Source organism: Falco biarmicus, chromosome 9, assembly GCF_023638135.1.
Source record: "Falco biarmicus isolate bFalBia1 chromosome 9, bFalBia1.pri, whole genome shotgun sequence".
Lineage (NCBI taxonomy): Eukaryota > Metazoa > Chordata > Aves > Falconiformes > Falconidae > Falco > Falco biarmicus.
In genome coordinates, this window is record NC_079296.1 from 46,367,193 (window position 1) to 46,390,463 (window position 23,271).

The window sequence follows — 23,271 nt, forward strand, 5'->3', positions numbered from 1 at the left end:
TTTAAACCTTTCCAGCGATGGTGATTCCACCGCCTCCCTGGGCAGCCTATTCCAATGCCTGACCACCCTTTCAGTGAAGACATTTTCCCTCATACCCAATCTAAACCTCTCCGGGTGGAACTTGAGGCCGTTCCCTCTTGCCCTGTCACTTGTTACATGGGAGAAGAGACAAACACACCCAGCCCCCTGCCCGCTCCCCCCCCTCCCCCCCCCCCAGCCTCCTTTCAGGTAGTTGTAAAGAGCAATAACGTCTCCCCAGCCTCCTCCTCTCAGACTAATCATTAGGTGTTGTCCCGGATGAGCATCTGTACCCTAATGGTGAGGGTAAACTGCAGCGGGCTGGTATAAGCAGTGCTCAGATGGGGTCAAGGGCTGCCACAGACCCTCATCCCAGGTGTTGGTGGAGGTGCCACCAAGAGGCAAGTCCCTGGGGACAGCAACCCAGTGGCCCAAAGCTCGTCCTGATCCAGCAGCTCATGGGCAAAAGCCAGCACCCACCAGCGTGGCACTGAGGTTAACAGGGAGCGCAGCAGCATGGGCAGCTCCTGATCTGGCCACATTGCAGCCCAGAGGTTTGCTAACCCCTGGCAGCTACAGCAGGAACACAAAGCACAAAAAACAGCTCCCCAAAATGCCAAGTCAGCAGTTTTCTTATCGGAGGAGACTGAAAAACAGGGTTCTGAAATACACTGGGAGAGTTTCCCACTGAATATCAACTACCAAGCCTTTATTTATAACTTATTAAAGTAATCGCATTTCAAATCTGTCCAAGGGAAAGAGGGGCTGCTTTGGGTTTTTTAAGCTATGAATTTTGTTACCAAAAAAACTGCTGTATTAAGCATGAATGCCGATAATTAAAAAGCAAAGCCAATAAAAATGATCCAGAGGACAACATTCCTTAACGGAGACCATAAAATACAAGGACAAGGGAAGGACGATTTGGAACAAAGTGATAGGAAATTAATACCTTTTACTGCCAGTTAATCTTACAAACAGAACAAATCACATCAACGGACTTAAAAAAACCCCAAAACATACTTTCAAACTCACCATTGATCATATATGCTTGGGAAGAGTTTCAAGGGGGATTGAGTTTTAATCCTCAGAAACTGCTAACCACACTGGGTGTTTTAACATTAGTGGGCAAGGAGGTACCCCATGAGCCTAATAGCTTTGTACATCCAGGTGTGAGGATTTTGTTCAGGTAGGGTCCTAAGGGAGGAGGAATTAGAAGTTTGTTGCTGTATTGGGCTTGGGTTTATTTTAAACATTAGAGACCAGTTTTCAAAAGATGCAGGGTCTGGATGCAGCCATTCAGACATAGTCAGGCAGAGGTTTGGTCTAGGTCCATTTCCACTTTTAATAAACCAGTGGCTGTAATAAAGGATAAAGAACTTGAAAATGTGCAGGGCTAAGATATAATATTTTATAGTTCATCCTGCAAGGCAGAAAGTTGATATGTCACTAATGCATATTAGAGGTTGTTGGAGAGTTTCCAAAAATAAAGGACCTAGCTTATTTTTTTTGTTTTTATTCACTCTGCTCTATACTCTGTGGTTTTGGTTTTTCCAGCTTTCCATTGCTCTGTGCCAGCTAGTAGAAAATACGTGTAAAATACTGTCTATCCTCATTTATGCTGGTGGTCTGCTGGTAGCAAGGAAGCCACCTCAACACTGGAGCCCTAACACTGAGATGACCCAGACGATAGAAAAAAACCTAAGAAATAACTGGCTATAAATTAAGTGTTTCCCCAGAAGGAAAGAGTCTTGTCCTAATGAGTTACACTGGATTGGAACAGGCTAAATATTTCACTGATTATTGAAGATCTATATCAGCAAGTAAATTTTCCTGCTTTTTTTTCCCACTTTGGGACCACTACCATTGCCCAGCACATCCCACTTCCATGACTAACAGCGGGAATGAGTCAAAGACAGCTGGGGTGGGGACAGAATCAGCCTCAGCACCCTGGATCAGCAAGGAACCCACTTGCCAGGTGAACAGTGTCAAATGCAGACAAGATCAGAACTAGTTTATCACCCAGACTCCTATTTCTGCCAAGCTCTGAGAGAGTGACTGAAGAATACATGTTGAAGCTATGACTTCAGAGATGGGAACACTGAAATAATAAAATAGGGGGAAATTCAGGATAAGAAATTACATCAGTGGAACAGGAACAATTTGGGGTCTCATTAAGCCCAGGAGCTTAGTCAGCAATGACACGCTGGGGCAATATTATTTTAACCCTTTGACTCCTTGATACAGAGTTCAGTCTGCTCTTTGAGAGGCCCTGCTCTCGAAGAACAACAGGGAGCAAACCTATGTTATCAGCAGGCCATTGAAAAACTGTCAGCTTCATTCCTGAGGAGCTGAGGAGCTTCTGGGCAGATGATGCTAGCACAGGTCATGCTCCAAATGCCCCCAAGGGGGGATGGGAAGGGAATGGAACCAAGTTCTCTTAGGTAGCATAACAGTAACTGCACTAACTGCAGCTGCAAAGTCCCACAGAAAGCAAGGCACAGCCCTTAGGCTGTAAGTTTAAGTTGTATTTAAAGGCTTAGGAGGCAATGCTACCATACACTAACTATTTCTGCAGAAGCCTGTCAGCTGCACAGGAACCACCAGCACAGGGTGACCCCCAGCCCTGCTGGGAAATCCTTGTCCCGGCAGCTTCATCCCAGCTCCAGCCTGGCAGGAGGGACTGAAAGGTTCCCACCCGCCAGTTCCACAGAGCCCCTCGCTGTGGGCAAGGGGGGTGGCTCAGGCTCAGGTGGTGTGAAGAAACCCCTGAGCCAGCACAATGCTAGCAGGAGGAATGAGGACGGGAAACTGCAGCCCTGCAGCAGTTGTCAGTAGCTGTGTGCTCTGTTCATACCTCCTCCCCTGCTGCAGGCTCAGATACACAGCTGGTTTCCCAGCTAACGTATCGGTGGTCTCACCTTTTCAGTTTTGTGGCTCCTAAAATACATGGGTTTACCTCATTATTTTTTTTTTTTTGACATACTGTATTGAATCCTCTCCTACAGATAAAAAATAGCCTTTTCTTCTGTATCCTAACATACTGCAGCCACACGGACCTGTTTGTTTCAGAGCTGGTTCTGTTTCACTGACGCACCGGGCACTTCGCTGCATATTACCACCACTTTGTCTCTCTCCAATCTCACACCCTTGCTGTTTAGAAAGCAAAGAAAATAGAAAGTGGCAGGGATACATTGTTCTGCCCCCACGATGAAGGACGCTGCTGTCGCACCTTAGGTGTGACATTGGCAGCAGAGGAGATCCCTCCCTTCACTGCTGGCGGGTGGAGGTGTCCCCTGCCACCCACCTCCTTAGACACACCCTGAAACAGCTATGGAATGAGATGATATAAAACTCATTAACTGCAGTGGTAATTAAGAGGGAGTAAAAGTATCAGCAGCAGCTGGGAAATGCTGCTGCGCTTCCCCGCATACCCACTGCCTCCTCTACCTTTCTCAGGAATCAGACTTAATGGCAGAGAGAAGCATTAGCTGCAAACTTCAAAAATCACATTTTTGAGTGTGGCCAAGAAGCAGGGCTGTAAAATTAGGGGCCGGCCACAGCTTTTGGGTTTGCATGCAGCAGGACCCCACAGGAAGGGCATGTCATCCAGCCATCAGGGTACAGTTTGGCTGCCCTCTCTTGTGAATTGTGTGCTGAACCAGATGCAGTTTTATAACTCTGCTTAAGGCAATCTGGGCCAGGATGGTTTCTGGAAAATTATTTCATACTATTGTGAAGAGTAAAAAGAATTTCCTTTCATTTCGGCATGAAGGGAACAGTGTAGAAAAGGTGGAGAAGAGCAAGACATAAATTATCTTCCCCGCTGTTCCACACCAATTTATATGCATTTCATAACTAACCATCATATAATCCTCCTGTTCACCCCAGAAATGAAGTCATCCTTACAGTATCTAGTTTTCCTTCGTTATGCACTCCTGCATCTGTGTGCATGGATACTATTTTCCAAAATTCAGGGGCATCAAACCACTTTTTCAGCAGTTTTGAAACAACTGGAAAAGGAACAGAATAAAAGCACTGGAAAAATGAACTGCTTTGCCATGACCCGACATGACACAGTTGGTTCCAACAAGCAGTTCGTAACAACAGCTACCCCAGAGGTAGCTAATCCACTGGTGATCTCCCCTTTTGCTGTCTTGTGTTTTGAGCCCTCAAGTTCTGTGTAACCCTTTTCACCCTGCAAAGGAAAGCATTTAACAGAGAGTGGTTTGTTGGGGTTTTTCCCCCCCCCGATGTATTAAATCCTTGTACCTCTTTTAGCTTCAGTGATTTGGGACTGATGCTGTCAGCCAGACAGGCCAGATTTGCCAAAGAGGGATGAGCCAGGAACCCAATGGGATGCGGGAACGGCTCAGAGTCAGGGCAGCCGTGTCCACCTTTGCTCTCCAAAGTGACAGGAGCCTGGGAGCTGCAGCCATACCAGGAGAGCCCTGCTCTGCCTGGGCCGGTGGGAGCAGCGCAGGCTGGAGGCAGATGCCCTGAGCCCCCCATCCTCCCCCACTGGATGCACAGCTGCTGCACAAGGGGAACAAACTGGTGACAGTCAGCAAACACCACACACACCTGGAGTTCAGTTTCCCACTCAACACCTGCCTTCACTGGTAAGTGTACTGGAAAGAATGGTATTAAGGCATGATTTCAGGTGGGTGGCTCACAGGCAGTCAAGGGAACTGTGTGCTCTCACTGCAGACTGAAGGATTTACTTTAGTACAGAGCAAGATCCAGCTGGATGATCCAGAGTGCATCTTCAGGCACCCAAATGCCTATGTAAGGAAAGCACAAGCAGCAGCACGCGTGTTCACAGTGCTCTGTGACTTCCTGCCCAGGGGCACCCACTCCTGGTGGCAGCAGCGCTACCATTACCACCATCAGATCCCCCCTGCCCATGCCAGCCTGCCTGGCGCCACCGCTAGCCCAGCAGCTGGGGAAGGAAAGCCAGTAATGGCCACCACCTCCATCTCACATCACCCTGAAAGAAGCAACGCCTGCAGGGCCACCAGCCTGCAGCCCCGAATCCAGCCCTGCCTTCAGAACCTCACAGCCATTGCTGCCACAGCTGCAAGCACACTGCTGTACCCGGGGGAGCGAGGAGAACAGCTGTGCCTTCAGAGAGCAGATCTTGCACCGGGAGCTTTGCTGTGTGGGGGCTGAGCATGCTCCCTCCTCACAGGGCAATGACAAAGCTTTGCCTGAACCCTGCTGACCCAGGGATACCAGAGCTGGGGCCAAATCTTCTGGCAGGGGACTAATCTGCAGCTTCCTTCAGGCTTCCCCCGTGGGGCAGGGGGAGTAGGTATCTCAGGGGACTGAGCTGCACCACCTCGTATCAGGAGCCAAGGAAGAGCTCTCTCTGCAGCGCCCTTGCTCTGATATCACTGACTGTGCAGAGGAGAGCAGGTGGTGGCAAGAGCAAGGAGGGAAGCATCTGAGCCAAAGGACTATTTTTTCAGGCAGCTTTGGGCCAGGAGCTTCTTGCTCCAGTGTATGTACACCGTGGCCTGAGAAGTCAGCCCCAGCTCTTAATCCAAGGTGCTGCCACAGACCCAACAGCAATCTGAGAGACCTCCCTCGTCAGCCACGGGTAATTAATGCTCATGGCGCCTGTCAGGGCAGCAATCTGCATTGTTTCTCCATTGCGCAGGGCCAGCCTATTGTTTGCATACGCCACTGAGCCAAGGGGCCAAGGGTTAGTGGGTTAACAGCTACGTAACGTCATGCTGCACTCAGGGTGGGGGACACAGGCTGTAGCTCTGCGTTTGGGTGTAACTGCATGCTGGCCCCAAGCTATAACCCTTTCCCCGCTGCCCAGCCAGCCCGCCTTGGCTCTGCTGCACGCTCCTCCCACAGCCTGTACAACTCTATACTGAGAAAGAATCAGACCAAAAAATGCAAAGCTTGAGCTTCTGCAGTTTAAGCAAGGAAATACTCTTTAAAAAATGCAGCAAAAGTGTTTATAGGATCCTGGCAACATAAGCAAAGCATGTGACAGGCTGTGAGGCTGAGACTGCGTGCTGGCATCCCCCAATTTTTAATGTACAGAATCATGCAGCTTTCTCCAAGGACACTTTGCACTTTGTTTGGCCTTGGCAACCATCAGTTAATAGCAACACTACTTCAGAAAAAAAAAAAAAAAAAAGTCCTAACCAAGCTTTTGGCAGGGAAAAAAAACTCCCTAAGACACTGCATCACTTGGAGCGTGCACTGTTTAGTACTAATGCAAAATTTATTGCTCCAGCAAAACCTAAACACTAGCAGCTGCTGCCTCCTCCTCACACTCCTCTGCATCTCTGAGGACCACCTTGTGTCAGCTGTGCCAATGGTGGGGTCAAAGCAGCAAGTCCTCCAAGAGCCACACGAGCCTGGCCCAGGGCTCCTCCTTGGGGCCAGGGTCCCAGCGGAGGCTGGCGTTGCAGCTGCCACACATCACTAACAGATCACCTTTGGCTCGGCTGTGACAGCAGTTGTTATTAGAGAGACACCAGCGACACGAAAGTCTCTCTGGAGGAAACTGCAGCCAGCCAGGGATGAGGTAGGAGTGGAGAGGAAGAGAGTGAGCAGGAAAACCACAAGACACTTTGCCTGCTAAAAATGATTTCCACCTAGTAATTTTAGCAGCTGTTGTGTTCTTCTGCCTACCTTCCTGGATGAATTTTAAGTAGGAGGTGAGTGAAAATGAGAACAGTGACAGAGTTTTTCCCCCCCAAACCTCTGTATCTGCACATTTTTAACTTCTCCCTGACCCCATCTTAAAGACACAGTCAGTTATTTTCCCCAGTTACTTGGGTTTGTCCTGGCTGGTAAAAAGAACCGGGAATTCACACCAACATTTCTGAAGGGTGGTTAAAAATAGCGATCCATTGCAGGAGGATGGAGCTGCACCACCATCCCCAGGCCAGCTCTGCACCCCTGCCCCACATGGCCAGACCTGCCCGCCTCACAAATCTAGGTCTGGGATGTGGATGGGAAAAGAAATGCAGCTTCCTAATAAATGATAAATGCCATGAAGCCATTGCTCCTACCCACCTGGTGAGGGATGGTTTCTCTCTGGCATGTGCCAGGGTGGACCTCAGCAATGCCCTGCCTCTGCATGGAGGCGGCCCTCAGGAGCAGCAGCATGGGGTGGTTGTTGTGCCTCTCTCTTTATCCTAGACCCGCTCACTCACAGCTGCAGCGGCCATGCTTGGGGAGGATGGGGGGAGGACAACTGTAGGAGCCCTCTGAGCCCTGCGGTTAAGCAGGTGCTCTGTTGAAACACACACATGTTGAAGCACTCACAGCCAGGGCTGCTGTTCAGTTGGAGATACACTGCTGAAATTTACACACAAGCTATAACCTGTATTTTAATCCTCAAAAATATATATGCATAGTGAGCGCGGGCTAACATCAAGCAAAGTGCATGGCATGCTATTAAACAGGTGAAGCACTGTCCCCTCAGTGGGGTCAGGTAGACCATAGCAGCAGTTTTAGAGCTTGAAGTCTGGTTGCCTGCTCATTTATGTTGCTCTTTTCTGGGGCCTTTGTGACCTGAATGTTTTGCTGAATTCCTGAGGGATGGTGACATGTGCTGCCAATAAAGTTTTCCTCCATTCCTCTCAAACTTCATCAATCCAAATGATGACTGACTTTTAGGGTTTTGTTCACTTATCCAGCTAATAAATAATAAGCAATTTGGAGTCAGCATTAACCTGTGACACTGTTGCACTAAACTCAATTCAAAACCACCAGCAACATTTTATTTCCAGGTATGTCCCAGGACACCACCTTCACCACTGACAGAACAGGCAGCAGGTACTGACAGCCTTCTGCAGCAAGGCCCCTCAAAAACTTCTCCATTTAGGCACAGTTATCTGAAGTCAAACTTGTCTCCATTCAGATCCCCCGTAACAGAACCACCTCCCTCTTGTGCCACCGTGAGCTTTCCTGCCTCACACAATTGCCTCCAAGTCCCTTCTGCCATTTATAGCTCACAGTGGAAGTCCTGCTGCATCCCAGCTTTTATAGTCACACCCTTGCCAGTCCCTGACACCCTTGGCCTCAGCTCTGACAAAAGAAACACACACCTCTTTGCTCCTCTTTACCTCCCGAAGCAGTGAGTCACCTGTTTCCCCAGGTGCAGCCTTTCTGTCCTACTGTTCCAAGCCCATGTCACCAACCACACCAAGGCATGATGGGTGACCGCACACAGGAGCGGAAGCCCCTTCTCTTGGAGGTTTTGGGGAGAAGAAAAAAACACTGCTAATGTCTGTCTGCTGTCACCTGTCTGGATACTGCTGGGAAAGCAGTTTAACTTACACAAAGCAAACTGTACGCAGTTCCCTCCCATAAGGATGGAAATTATGTATACTGTGGAGCAAGGCAGGGGTTCGGCCAGACTGTGGCATGGCACAGCTCTGACGTGGGGCTCCCAGGCTTCAACCAGTGTAAGGGAAAAAGACGTTACATGGGAGAGGTACCTGTGCTTTCACGGTGCTGTGGCTTTTTTCTCATCTACCATCTAGAAGTTCATCCATGACTAACGTAGAACATAGGCTCTGGGCAGCTGCAGCACCCCATGCAGCATCTCCTGGCAGATGTAGGGACCACATGGAGGCAGGGGAGCATGGAGAAGGCATATCCAGAGCTGTACTGAAAAAATCAGAGCGCTGAGAACTGGAGAAGGAACATCAAGGCTCAAGACAATAGTTGCCAAAGGTCAGTTTTCAGCTGGACAATGCAACAAATTGAGGTTTTGGGCCGTGAAGATTTTGGGCCAAAATTCACCTGTGATCAGCTGGTTCATACAATGTCTTTAGTCAGAGTCAATAAGAAAATCTGCAGGTCAAGATTTACAAGTTTTTCACTTGAAGGTCAATGTCTTTTTAGCTGGGTTACTTCTAAATAGGGTGGAAAGCATCTGTCCAAACACAAATTCTCAGCTAGCAGCAGGACATCCAGATTGTCCTTGGAATGTCACGTAAAATGATTTGTACTCTAAGTAATTCACTTCTTTGAGGTTCTGATTGTTGATATATTGCTACCAGCAGAGTATACAGCATTACAAAAGAGAACAACATTTTGTACCTCAAGTGTCTTGACTTCAAAGCATTTAAACTTTATAAACAAAGACACATACCCCCAGTCTAGCACCAAAAGAAAGCAATTTATGTAAGCAGAAAGTCTGGAACAAATAATTAAAACATGAGACTAAACAAAAACAGTTGTGAGTTTGTTGAAACAACTTTGAAATATAAACTCTTTTTTTTTTTTTCTTTTTCTGTGTATATTTATTTGTGCTTTACCTAAGGGTGCCCTCTGAGCATGTTATTTCTTACTTGTGTTGCATTTGGAAGCCCGTCAGCAGCAGCCACGGCAGAGCTGGCCCTGCAGGCCCTTCTGCCGCCGGCCGTGCCTCAGCCCTGCGCCAGCCTCTCTCCCAGCATGCAAACTTTTATTCTAAACATCCAGGTTTATTGCTAAACATGAGCAGCAGCACACCCGCCATGCCTCAGCTCACCTCAAAACCACAGCTCCAGAGCTAACACCTTCCTTTCTCTTCTGGGGCCTGTTAGAGCTGTGCGGCATTTCTGATCGGTGCTCCCCCCAAGAACTGTTTCAGATGTATACAGATATATATATACGTTCCAGATATATACTCCATTTTAATATCTTCCGTCGCACCTCTGTAAGCCACAGACCGTTGCAATGTGTGGTTGGGGTTGGGAAAAGCATTATTAATTTGCCTTCTCACCCCTCACCCTGCAGGAGCTGAAGCGTTCCCTCAAGCGATGGCAGGGTTTACACCCAGCTGCAGCTTCTGCTACTGCAGGAGTAATTAAACATAGCCCGCCTCATTTCAGCGTAGAGGTCCGTTACAAACACGGTTTAATCGACCTGTTTCTCACCTGGATTTAGCGGGGCTTAGCGATCGCCACCCCTTCACTAGGGGGGCTGCGGGCCGCTACGGACTTGGCTGAGGTGACAGCCGTGCGCGATCGCGCGGCGCCATCTCGTGGGGAGCGGGCCGGCGCGCGAAACGGCTGGGACTGCCCCGGAGGGCCTCAGCGGGCCGCCGTGCGTGACCGGGGCTCAAACCCCCCGGACAGGTACCAGCTAACACACTGCGGGGGAAAAATCATCTCCGCGCTGGTCATTTGGTGGGAAGATCTGTTTCTTCCAACAGAAAAAGCCAAGATTTGCTGTAACCCTCCAGCCAGGGCCTGCCCGGCCCCTCAGCGCACCTCAGCCAAGCGCCGGCCTCACAACAAATCGCCAAATCGTACTGTACTTCAGCTTGCGTGGCAGCCATCTTTCACATTCTTAATATATAGATGAATAACATTAGTTACTCTGATTCACTCAGCTGCTTTAAGCTGAACTGCATTGCTTTAGGATCAATGCTTTCCACCAGCAGAAGACAAGGAAGGCACATGCATCTAACCTACACCTAAATGTATTTAAAAAGTAATTTGGGGCACTTGAGTATCTTGCAGGTGAGGCAGTTTAACTTTAGAAGGCCTTTTCTGTACATAACTGAACTGTGAGGCTGAGCTTATTGTAACCACTTTGCCCTCAAGAGGTGCCAAACCCCAGAGTACCGAAGTCACAAACACCATCATCTCGAAGCTGACAAAACCATCAAGCAAGGCTGCTAAAGGAGAACCCGCTTCTCCTAGAAGCCATTTGTGATACAAGAGGGCTAACAGCAGAGGGATGGGCACTTAGGATCCTGTAGAAAATAAAATCCCAGCAGAGATTTATTAGCAAAGGCCGATTTCTGTGTATATACCCATGAACTTCAGCCCTGACTTTGGGTTGCGCACAGAAATGGACAAGCTACCCAAGACTGACAGGCACAGGACCACAGAGGGCTAAGGACAGCTATTCCACGTGCTGAGGTCCTGCAGCCCCCTGCTGTGGTGTCCTGTGCTGCCATAACCAGCTCTTAAAATTATCTTAGGGTGTACTTTGTACAAGCTTTAGTCATGTGTTTTCAGTATAGAACTCTTTTGCAATGCTGCAGGGTGCAAGACTTAAACTGATACGGAGCTCTGTGCCTTTTCAAATAAAGGGAAGGGGGCAAGCTGTGTGTGTGAAAAAGAAAAAACAGTAACAGAACCCCAGAAAAATCCATTTTGAGGCAGATGCTTTACAGAAGAAAACTTGAAGAGACTGACCTGTTCAGTTTGTCAAAACATTAAGACTTACACTACACTGTTCTAAGTATGCAGGTAGCAAAGCCTTTCTTCTGGCAGAGAAAAATATGCAGAGGACTGGCACCTGGAAAGCAAAGCCAGCCTCATCATGACACTGCAACCAGTGTTACTAATTGCAGTGATTCTGCATGTCTTAATACTATATTCTAGTCAAGACTGCAAGCCTTGATGGAAAATTTAGGCTTTTACATTTCAGAAGTCAGGGCATAAATAAGCCTGTAAAAGCCACAGCCATTTATTGAAGAAAAAAAACCCCACAGCCAACATTAGAATAAGCAAAATATTATTACTTACCTAAAGGCTTAACACACCATTCTGAGAAAATGGACTGGCTTGTGGCAAAGCATCTTCCACGGGGCTTCCCAGCCTGCAAATGCTTCTGATACACAGGAAGATGCTACATTCTTAATGTCATCTCTGATCACACAGCAATGAAATACCTTTTCCTCAACTTCCAGTCAAAATTTGGAACTACTGATTTTTCAAAACAGAATTCAGAATTTCAAAAAAACACCCAGTAAATTTACATCTTACCCATTATCTCTGCAAACTGAAGGAACAAACCAGATGAGAACAGTTTCAAAACCTCAATTGCTATCCATATCCATATTCTGGATTCGCTGGCGACAGGCAAAGTATAGCACCATTACCCTGTTTCTTGCTGGCTGTCTCCGAAGAACAGCATGGATTGCTAATACCACTAGATCAGACCCATCGCAAAGTGGACAGAATAGAATAGCCCAAGTAAACACAACAGCTTTCAGCAACTCACACTTCTGCTTTCAAGAAAGGAACAGACTATTTTTGTGTGGCAGAACTGTATTTAATTATTTTTTCATATACAAATTAAGAAAACACAAAAAAAACTCCCTCATTATTGTATCAAACTGAAATAAGCCAAAGCAGCACAAATTAATATTTCAAATATTACAAAAAAAAGATGAAGCAGCTATAGTGGAAAGAAAGCTTTTCAATTCCATTTTCTGCAAAATTACACTCTGAATACTACCTTGTACACATAGGAGTGCAGCCCTCAGTAGAAAAAAATCCAGTGCAAAATAGTTTTAAACCCATGTATTATCAGAACGCAGTGGAAGCAAATTCACATTTGAAGAGAGCCATTACATCTTATTTTGCTCTTCAGTAACAAGATTAGTGCACAAAAAACAGTCAAGTGATTTTTCCCACAAGCATTAATACTTTACAGCCTTAGTGATTCTAAGTCACGTTGTGAGGTTCCAGCATGTTACTGCTCAAGCACACCACATCAAACATACCAGTTTATACAAATGAAATGTGTTTGTCTGATCAGCTGAATTCTTTCCTTTTGTGTATCAACCCCAACCATGATTTTGCTGCACCAATTAGGTATTGTGATTCCACGGTAACCAATTTTGACTTCTGCTGATCACACATGAGAAAAAAACCAAAACATCACAATCCAGGTAATATGCACGGTAGGCTGACTTCACAGGACCAAAAAACCCCACCCAAAACCAAAAAGCAATGAAACCTATTTCTCACTCAAGTAAGCTTGCTACACTGATTATATTCTCAAGGTGCAAAACCAGGCTTATCTATTGAGAACTTGTGCCATATTCCTCACAGAACCAGATCTCCGAGCAGAAACACACTTCAAGTGAGTTCACAGTTGCATAATAAAAAAGTCCCAAGCTCTTTTGGCTAATTTGTGGTCTTATTGCCCTGGTACAGCTAAACCTAAAGTAATCTGCTTAACCCAGAAGTCAAATTGCTCCATTGAAGCAAGTAAGGTAGAGCTCAGTTTTAAACAGTGGTCTGAGACAACAAAAAAAATGATTAAAACAGCATTAAATTAAAAAACCCCCAACCACCACACATTCATTCTATTGGATAGATTTAAATTGAGACACAGAAAGATGAGGTCTGAGAGTCTTGTTGCAGACAGCCTTGAAAGCCCTAGTTATGGTGTATTTTTTCAGAACAATGAGATGAACAAGAGGCTAGGCATTTATTAGCACCAAAGGAAACATGGTATTTCTCAATTTATAATGCTCAGGGTGACCGTATGGCTTCTTTAAAAAGACAATGGGACTACCAAATCAGTGTGACTACCAAGGTAGCTCAGTTAAAACAAACTTCAGTTATTGCTTTATGCTTTTAATCAGTATTATTCAATAGAAGTATAAAAGTTGGACAAAGTTAAATAGAAAATATAGTTCTATAGGTGCTACTCATGGGATCAGAAATGTTTGGGGAATTTTAGGATTAATTTTTCACAGCATCGAAGTAGTCATGAATGGTAGGGCAAAAGGCTATGACAGCTGGCCACAGTCAGTAATGACAATCTTTTTGGAGGGCTTTCCACTCTTGGAACCAAAGCTCTCAATTTTTTTCACGACATCCATTCCTTCCTTTACATGCCCAAAAACAACGTGTTTTCCATCTAGCCTGTAAAACAAATAACAGTTATTTATAAAAAAAAATAGTTTCACTTCAAACAACAATGAAGACTAAACCAAACCAAAGTCAGTGAGGGGATGTTAGCAGATCTTCATAGCTCTCATCAGTTGATCAACTCTGGCAAAGGCACAACTGCTCTACAAGTGACATGAAATACTTTTAGCTCTAGACCTAAGAAGCTATTCTGAGGGATAGCAGCCTTGTTATACTGACAGCCCTTCCTCCCGCAAGCACCACAGAATGATTTTTTTTTTCTCTACTGCGAGCCAAGTAATTTAGAAATCAAAAGACCCCAAACAAACAACACACCCCCCACCCAAACTAAATCAAGTACCCAACAAACCATCAACACACAAAAACACCTTAAGAACCCCCCAACCCCCCAGATCCAGGCATCACTTCATCAGGTTGATATGCTGGGCTGAGAACCCACCATTCAGTTTTTGCAGTGCAAATGAAGAACTGAGATCCGTTTGTATTGGGTCCTGCATTGGCCATTGAGAGAACACCTGGAACAACAGCAACAGCAGCTTATTAGGTTGGTGTAACAAGCATGCAATAGAGAAGACAATTTTCCTCTGCACATTTAAAGATGGACAGACAGAAGATGTGACAGTCTCCAATTGTCCCCAAATGATTTTTAACACTTCTTGTCTTTGACAACCCCCTCCAGCCCAGCTCTTTTCTTTCCACAGCAAGAACATTAGCAACATAATTAGTTGTACGTGTCCTGAACATGATTAACATCAGCTAACCTCTACTGTGGTTCAACAGCAGCAGTAGTTTCCTGTGATGAGGAAGTAACAAGCCAGAAAAAAAAAACCCAAACAAAAAGACTACAGAATTCAATCAGATGTTCTTATGTATGGCTTTGCCTTTTTCTGGATTTAATCTGAGCTCAAAAGGACATGCCTGTGTAACCTAGCAAATAAATCCCACATAGCTTTCACTTCTGCAATAATCATCTAAGTAAAAACTGAAGTCTATGACTTACAAAAGAGGAAAATAAAAGCAGTAATTTCATCTTTGCGGAATTTGTAAGCAAAATACAAGAACTCCATCCCTTATTTTGCACGGTCCCTTTTATAGTAAGGACACGAATGGCAATGTCACCTGCTACAGGCTTACTTGTATTAGTACAGCAGTCTACACAAATAAGCACATGCCAGGGACAACACCTTGTTAAACTTCCTTGGTATTTCTGTAACTACCAGGTGCCCCGTGCATCTAAACCCCTTTATTTTTTAAAAGTACCTCTTCATAATCAATGCTTCATTATAGGTTAGTCATCATAAGGTAGAAAGAATATGTTTATTTACCAGGTCCTATGTGCTTAAGCGTGAAATTTTCATCTGGAAATCTGCTGCCGTAAATGGATTTTCCACCAGTTCCATTATGATTTGTAAAGTCACCACCCTGAAACAGAAATGGCTATTAACTTCCACAAAAATTATTTCACATCAGAAGCCATGCTATTGAAAATACACTCACTCGCTCTAATTTAAAAGTAATAATAAAATCAGCAAATTTTCTTCAGGTTAAGAACATGTATGGCGACATGAGGATTTAAAACCATGTAACGAGATGAAGATATGACCAAGCTAAATAAATTTCTGCTTTAAATACTGCTGATATCCCCCAGCTGAAATCCAAAACTCCAGCAACGACCTTTCTGTGTTACCAGCCTTGCTCCCAAATGTGATGCAACAAACGGCAGTTATTTTAAGAAACACCTCAAAGGCCTCAAAACAAAATCACTCAAATTCATTATCATAGGCAAGACCTCAGAACTTCACCCCCCCACCCCCTCGGCTCGCTTGCTTGCTTTCTTCCAACAGGTATAAACACTGGTCTGGATCTCCATTATTACTATTTGGTATTCCTAGGTTTTATTGTTTAAGTCTTACACCTGAGCTACTTTACATTTTCCTCAGCTACGTGCTGCTCGATGGGATAGATGTGACCATCTGTCTTAGGTTAGACACACAAAACCCAACAGACAAAAAAAACCAGCCACCACAACTCGCAAAGGTGGCTACTCAACACTGTCTTAAGCAATCTGCTATCTCTCCTCCCAGAAGCAACACCACCCATGCCAGCAAAGTCACACCTAACCAGTATTTCACATGATGGTTCATCTTCCCATTTGCACCTTGACTAATCTGTTCTGGGTGGTGTTACAGCTACTCCTACGCAGTTCCAAAAGTATGCTCCGCATGCTGCGTGCCACATGGAAGCATCTGAATTGCCAGGTCTGAAGGCCTGATGACCTTCAATTAGGCTATACCAATTGCCTGAATCATATTAACACCCCATCTCAACAAGTAGAAAGGCCTCTGTTTCACTTAAAAATACTTGAAACCTCTGACAGTATCGCACTTCAGTAATGACTTCCAAGTAACTCCTGAATAACGATTCATCATCTCATCATACCACAGAGTCAACCACGCAGTATCCTCATTTCAGATCCATCTGCGTGGACAAAATAAGGAGTCAAGGAGAACAAGACTTAAGCAGAACTTCATTCATTAGCAGCAGAACAGAGTAGGATTTATGTTTTTCTTATATTTCTGACCCCAGCAAGATTTCTAAACTTTGTCCCTTTGTCAGTATCATAAAAAAAAAGTTTGCATTTCAAAGGCAAGAAAAAACGTCCCTTACAATACACTTGTCCCCTTTTTTTCTTAGTAATAGATCATAACATTAAGGTCTCTTTTTCTGACAGCTGTATTTCTTGCTTAAAATAAACAAACAGAGGGGATGGGACCATCACAGTCATCAATTAATAAAACGAGCATGCTTACTGTAACTTTCAACTCAAATTTTTTACAGAGCCATTCTACAAGGCAATGTTGAAATATAGGTCCTTTTAAGGGAAGAGAGGACCACCAGGAATCATACAATCTGGTGCACTACAGCAGCTGAAATCCTGCTCATCTGCCAGGCGCAGCAGGGACAAAAAAAAAAAAAAAATCATCTTTCAAAAAGCCTTTTTCAATTTTTTTTGTGGTTGCTGCTGTTTGAGAAAAAATTGCTAATGTGCATGAACTTTAATTCTGAATTTTGAAAGGTCAAAACAAAATCCATTTCAGCTGTGTCAACCCATAAACTGACCACAACCAACCCTCTTAGGTCCCTTCCCCCCCCTTCATATTAGGGAGATGTTCAGAAAAAAAAATTATTTTGTTTTAAACACACATTCTCTATTGTGAACAGATTATTCTACTAGGAATAAAGAATGGACATGTTGTTTTCTTAGCTCACTTAGAACACAAGGTTGATTGTCATTCTCCCAACTGCTTCTCCCAAGCAAGTGACATTTTGCCAAATACGTCCCACGCTAAAGTACACTGTTATACAAAAGCAGAAAGCCTTAAGCCAGGTTTTTCAAGAGAGTCTACACATAATTTACATTTAGTTGCACAAAAGTTGCGCTGAGCAACAGCCATAGCAAAAAGACCAGAAATGCAAGTAACACTGTCACTTCTTCATTCCGTAGTTAGGAAAGGTGAGAAGCAGAGCCACTTAAATTGTTACTACAAGTCTAACTGATTCTAAAAATATATAACTAACATACAGACAAATTTAATAGCAAAACCAAGAAAACATCAGCACACATTACCTGGCACATAAATGAAGGAATCACTCTGTGAAAAGTGGATCCTTTATACCCAAATCCTTTTTCACCAGTACAAAGAGCTCTAAAGTTTTCTGTGAAAACAAAGTGTAAATTATTATGTTCCCATATATGATACATAATATAATCAAACACAACTAGATAAACATCGGATGTAGTTAATACACTGCAAAAGTTTTATAGTAGCCTTAAGGTCTTACTGATCTGTTAGTTGTTTCCATCCCTTAAAAAAAACCCTGTTATAAAGCTAAAGAAACAAAGATTGTTTAGCCTCAGAACAGGGTACAAAACAATCCTCTTCCATCTCACCTCCCTTTGATGTTACTGTTTTATCTTACCTGCAACCCACCCACCTCCACAAACCCACCACTCATGAGTCAAAGGTTTCATTTTCTGACTTTTGAGCCTTTGCTGTCAATAGCAATTGCGAAGATGATACTTTTTGGGGTTTTTTTTCTTATTTTTAGGATATTAATCTACTGGGAACTGAAAAAAAAAGTACAAGTTCTTCAGAACATTAAATAAGCAGATGAGAAAGGAAGCACATGATAAAACACAAAAACTTTGCACCATGAGTGCACTGCTCAGCTAGAGACTAGGACAAAAAAAAACAACCCAACCTACATGCTCTTTAGAAACTCTAACAGACACCATTCCTTTGCTTTACCTTTTCCCATTTGCTTTGGGACTCGATTTCAATGCCAACTGATGTGTTTTTAAACATTTTTAGTCACCACTGATAACCCAACACATGGACTGTACTGTCTTGGAGCAAATTACAAAACAAAATTATTTGGAACAACAACAAATTCTAACTCCTCACCAGTGCTGCTCTGACAAAGTCTTCTCTATTTAACAAATGAAGATAGAACACAAAATTTCCAAGAGGAGAAAGAGTATTATTGTTCTTGCAAATTACAATCTAAACCTTAAATATTTAAAGTGTGAAATTCTGGAGATGCTGCCTTACCTGCCGTCTTTGGAACCACATCAGCTTTCAGCTGTTAAAGAAAAAATAAACAAAAAGATTAGCAAGTCAGCTTTTTCATATGTACGTAGAAAAACGTCTACATAGGAGGCTGGTACAACTGAACCCTCTTCCCAGGAGGGTGAGCTACCTGAAATCACAAGCCACCCAAAATTCCAAGAACACAGAATCACAGCATGGTCAGGGCTGGAAGGGACCTCTGGAGGTCATCTAGCCCACCCCCCTGCCAAAGCAGGCTCACCTGGAGCAGGCTGCACAGGGTGGTGTCCAGGCGGGCTTGAGTGTCTCCAGAGAAGGAGACCCCACAGCCTCTCTGGGCAGCCTGTTCCAGGGCTCCGTCACCCTCAGGGGAAAGAAGTACTTCCCCATACTCAGAAGGAACCGCCTGTGGTGCAGCCTGTGCCCGTCGCCCTCATCCTGTCGCTGGGCACCGCTGAAAAGAGCCCGGCCCATCCTTCTGACACTGGCCCTTGAGGTATTTGCAGACATCGAGAAGATCCCCCCTCGGCCTTCTCCTCTCCAGGCTAAACAGGCCCAGCTCCCTCAGCCTTTCCTCCCCAGGGAGATGCTCCAGCCCCCTCACCACCTTCGCAGCCTCCGCTGGACCCTCCCCAGCAGTTCCCAGTCTCTCCTGAACTGGGGAGCCCAGCACCGGAGCCAGCGCTCCAGCTGTGGCCTCGCCGGGGCAGAGCAGAGGGTGAGGATCACCTCCCTGGGCCTGCTGGCCCCGCTGCCCCTAATGCCCCCAGGGCACCATTGGCCTCCTCGGCCACCAGGGCACACTGCTGGCTCCTGGAACACCTTAAGACTTTCCAAGCATTTGGCTAGTAATAAAAAACATTCCCTCAGCGCAACTTTTGAATAGTTAATGAAGAGCCACTTGAGCAGTATCTAATGATTTAATTAATCAACACAATAATTTAGCAATAATTAAGAATAGTTATGATGGACCCCAAGGATCAAAGCCAGTTTGGATACAACCAGAGAAATCAAAGCCTCTCCAGCACAGAGCCATCTCTTGAAATCTACAGAAAAGGCAAAAGAAAGTGAAGAGCAGAAACTGTGTATCAAAATCAACCCATGATGTCACATACACATTTGTTACCAACAAAAATTGCCGATTTTTATTAGTCTGCATCTTTTTACTAATCTTAAAAACATAGGGTACTATAATTGCCTGGAAAACATGACATAGAAGCAGCCATACCAGGTCAGACCAAAGTTTTATCTAGTCACACATCCTGACAGCGGCTAGCAACAGACACCTAGAAACAGTACGGCCACACCAAGAACTTAACGTTCCTTCCCCAGGATACTCTCCTCAAATAGCTGGAATTTGCAGCTTAATATAACCACAACTTAGCCAAAGATTCAAGGTGATGCTGCAATGCATTCAGGTTTTCTGTAAATTGGGCATATTAAAAATCTTTAACATGGAAATGAAATGCTGCCACAAGAAATAAAGCAATGTTAATGCTATTTTTTATAATACCATCTAGCTATTTACTGTATCTCACTGATGAACAGGAAACTTAGGTAGCAATATTTTTACCTATGACTCCGTCAAACGTTACCTCCTAAGAACACGTGAGCTGGTAGTGTCCAATTAATTTATAAGCTGACACTTCCCATGAAGATAAGTGAATCAGGCTCTAGCCTCAAGGAAAACCCATTTTGAAAGAACCCTTACCAAGTGCATTTTAAAAATGTATCAATACAGACCCAACATGGGTGCTGGAGGTGGGAGTTTACTGAACTCCCTCAGCAGGGAGCATTTGGAAGAGCACCCTTCCCTCTCCAAGGCGCAGTCCTGGCGCACAGCCTCATCCCATACACAAGGCATCTAGCCAGAGGCACGTGCCCAGCCCCAAGGACACCTGGTATACCGCAATTAGTCTCGGCGCTTATCGCGCTTTTTGTGAGAGCAGAGCATGCTGCCGTGCTCCTGCCCAGGCCTTCCTCGAACGGCGGAGTATTTCAGAGAGCGAGTGTTTGAGGCTAGAGCCGGCTGCCAGCTGGCGGCTGAGCTGGCTGCCCGTTCCAGCGGAGCTGCCCACACCTTTCACGTGAAGCAGGGAGGCTGTACCTCTGAAAACCAAGAATCAAACAGTGAGCTCCCGGGGGGGGGGAACAAACCCAAGGAAAAAGCAGAAGGAAGCAGGAGGAGCGGCTGAAGACCGCTGCGGGCACGCTGCCCCAGTTGCTGCTGGCACCGCGCTTGGCCCCCGGGCCAGCCCTGCGCCAAGGCAGGGACTTTATTCTCGATGGGTATTTCAGCTCCTGTACCACGGTTCAAGGTGCGCTGCCATGCGGCTCCCCAGCACCGCACGGCCCAGCCGCGCCCGCAGGGGCCGCCCCCAGCACCACCGCCGCGTCCCGCGGGACCGGCTTCAGTCGGGCTGCGGGCCCGGCCCCGCTCCGGCCCTCCCGCCACCCGCCTCGCCGCCCTTGGAGCGCGGCCGGCAGCGGCGCCGGCAGCCCGGCGAGGGCCGCATCCCCCGGGCCCCTGGCACGGCCACGCCGGGGCGGCTGTGCCTTCCCCGCGGCCCCAGGAGCCGGCGCCGGCCACCGCGCCAGCCACCCCCGCCCCCGCCGCCGGCCTGCCCTGACCTTGCCGCTCACCGGCCGCCATGCCCGGGTGCCCCGCCGCCCTAGGCTTTCCCGGTCACGGTGCCCGGTGTCCCGGCGAGCCGTCGGCAACCCCAGCGCTAGGCCCAAGCGCCCCCCTACCTCCAGCACGACGCGTCCCAACGGCTGGTTGTCGGCGCCCACGTCCAAGTACACCACCGGGTTCGGCGGGCCGGCGCTGGCCCCGCTGCAAGCGCGGGCACCGGCTGCCCACAGGCAGGCGAGCGCCGGCGGCGGCAGCAGGTCCCCGGGCGGGCGCAGCAGGCGGCGGGCGGCGCCGAGCACCAGCATCCTGCGCGGCCGGCCCCGCACACGCTCCCGCGCACGGGCACACGCTCCCGCACACGCGCCCGCTGCCGCCTTTTTATTGGCTCCGCCGCGGCGCCACAGCGCCCACTGGCGGCGGCGGCCGGCCCGCGGGGCAAAATGGCGGCGGGGCCGAGCAGGCCGCGGCGGCTGCGGCTGGGCTTGGCGGCTGCGGCTGGGCTTGGCGGCTGCCGTGCGACCCGGGGCGCGGCGGGACGGCGCTCGGCTCCGGCGGGCGGCCGGGAGCGGAGCTGGGCCCCGGCAGCGGCCCGCGCTGCCCGCACCGCGCCTGAGCGGGGCCTGCGCCACCCCCGTGCTGCCCGCCGTTTCTCAGCGGCTTTTAGGGGCTGTTGGCTTCGGGTTGGGTGCGGGTCGGTGGGTCGGTTGGGTGGTTTTTTCGCGTTTCCTCACAGCCCCTTAACCCCAGGGATCAGTAGTGCCGGGAAGGGTCTACAATTTGATAATTCCACCCGTCGCCTTCGGGCTTGCCCCGCAGGCCCCAGGGCAGCGCCACGGCAGGAATGGCGGGGCGGCCGCCATCGCGTGTGGGAGCGCGGAGGAACGGGGGTCACGGGGGCCACGGGCCAGCTGCACGGCATGGCTCACCGCCGCACCCGGAGCCCTGTCACTAAGCGTCTGCCGAAACGGCCTGGGCCGCCCCAGCACCCACCTGCGGTGTCACCCTGGCATCACGGACCCTCCGGAGCGCCCACCGTGTCGCTTCAGAGCCTGACCTCGGCTTCCCAAGGCAGCCTGCCTGAGGGGTTACAGAAGTCAGCAGCAGCAGTCCAGGTTAAATGGTTTAGGGAAATATTGTTCGTGTTTTATATCACAATATTTGTCATTTTAGTTTCCCAACCTAGTAACTCAGATCAAATACACAGTACATATTTTAGTCATATTTAGATATTACTCTGAAATACTCTCCAATTGTCATCCTGATTCTGTGTGTAAAGGACCTTCAAAACTTTTTCGAATTCTTAATGCCACAAAGTGTCTTTGGTTTGGTGCTGGTCTGTGAGGTCAAAGGAAGTTTTTCCATCAGCAGTACCAGCAGCATGACAACTCCTCATAAACCAGTATACGTAGTCTCTAAAAACCTAGGCCTGTCGGGATATTTTACCACTGGCAAATAGTTTATTTCATCCAGATAATTAATAGTGCATTTCCACACTGCTGGGTGAACCCCAGCCTACCACCACTGCATCAGCACTTCTTCAACCAGCAGTCACATCCAATATGCAAGCCCACTGGTATCACAGACCAATTCTTTTTCACTGAAAACAAACAGGAAAAGACGCTCTGGTCTCCACGACAAGCTCGTGCAAGTGTGCTACACCTACAGAGTTCTGCCCCAGTGTACCTGAAGCAAAGGACGCCCAGGACGCCCGATGCTTTTCATTTATGATAAACCTTGCAGTTAAAAGGACACAGCTAGACCACTGAGTCTCTGCAAAATGAGCTCTGCACAGACATGACGTTCTGTCTGCTTCCTGTGATCTTTCAGCTTTCCAGATGGAAACAGGATTTCTATTACATTTCTAAAAAGGATGCACGGTTTTATACAGATCACTTTAAGGCAGTAAATCACCAAATAGCATTTATTTACAGTACTGCAGCCTCCCCTTGTCAAAAATTCTAGCCCTTGAATGTGGGAAAATAACTCCTAAAGCGATCCTTAAAAAAAAAAAAAAAGAGAGAGAGACAGACAACCAAGGGTGATTCTAGTAGTTATCCACCTGTAATTTTCACGTTCCTTTTATTGTAAGTTAAGTTATTCTAATTAAGGTTAGAGCAACACAACCATGTAATAGAGTATATAACAGAAACACACAAAGAGCCCCTATGCGAGGAATTGTAGTCCTTGCAATTCCACCTAAGTTCTTTGTTGTCAAGTTGCTAAAAGCGACTTCATCAGTGACATTCACTGAATCTTCAGAAAGATGTCAATCAAGGCACTGCTCTGACCACAAAGTTCAGGGCAGAACTACAACGTACAATTTCAGACAGAAATCCTAGATGAACCATTTTTCAGGCACACG

The 23,271-nt window shown here is 46.9% G+C and overlaps 1 protein-coding gene across 1 annotated transcript; it reads right to left on the minus strand.

Moving 5' to 3' along the window:
• Positions 1–12,287: 12,287 nt before the first annotated feature.
• PPIF (peptidylprolyl isomerase F) lies at positions 12,288–21,276 on the minus strand. Its single transcript, XM_056352480.1, has 6 exons — positions 21,026–21,276; positions 18,278–18,308; positions 17,293–17,381; positions 14,990–15,086; positions 14,104–14,179; positions 12,288–13,658 (listed from the first exon to the last, which is right to left on the minus strand). Exons 1-6 carry the CDS (start codon positions 21,212–21,214, stop codon positions 13,523–13,525), a joined length of 618 nt encoding a protein of 205 aa, XP_056208455.1. The 5' UTR covers positions 21,215–21,276; the 3' UTR covers positions 12,288–13,522.
• Positions 21,277–23,271: the final 1,995 nt, after the last annotated feature.

Bases quoted from the DNA above. Each gene is read 5' to 3' on its own strand.
- PPIF (XM_056352480.1), bottom strand. From the start codon at position 21,214: ATGCTGGTGCTCGGCGCCGCCCGCCGCCTGCTGCGCCCGCCCGGGGAC. The intron at 15,087-17,292 runs GTAATGTGTGCT...TTTCTGTTTCAG, and splicing joins TTCCTTCATTTATGTGCCAG to GGTGGTGACTTTACAAATCA. The intron at 13,659-14,103 runs GTGGGTTCTCAG...TTTGTTTTACAG, and splicing joins TGCACTGCAAAAACTGAATG to GCTAGATGGAAAACACGTTG.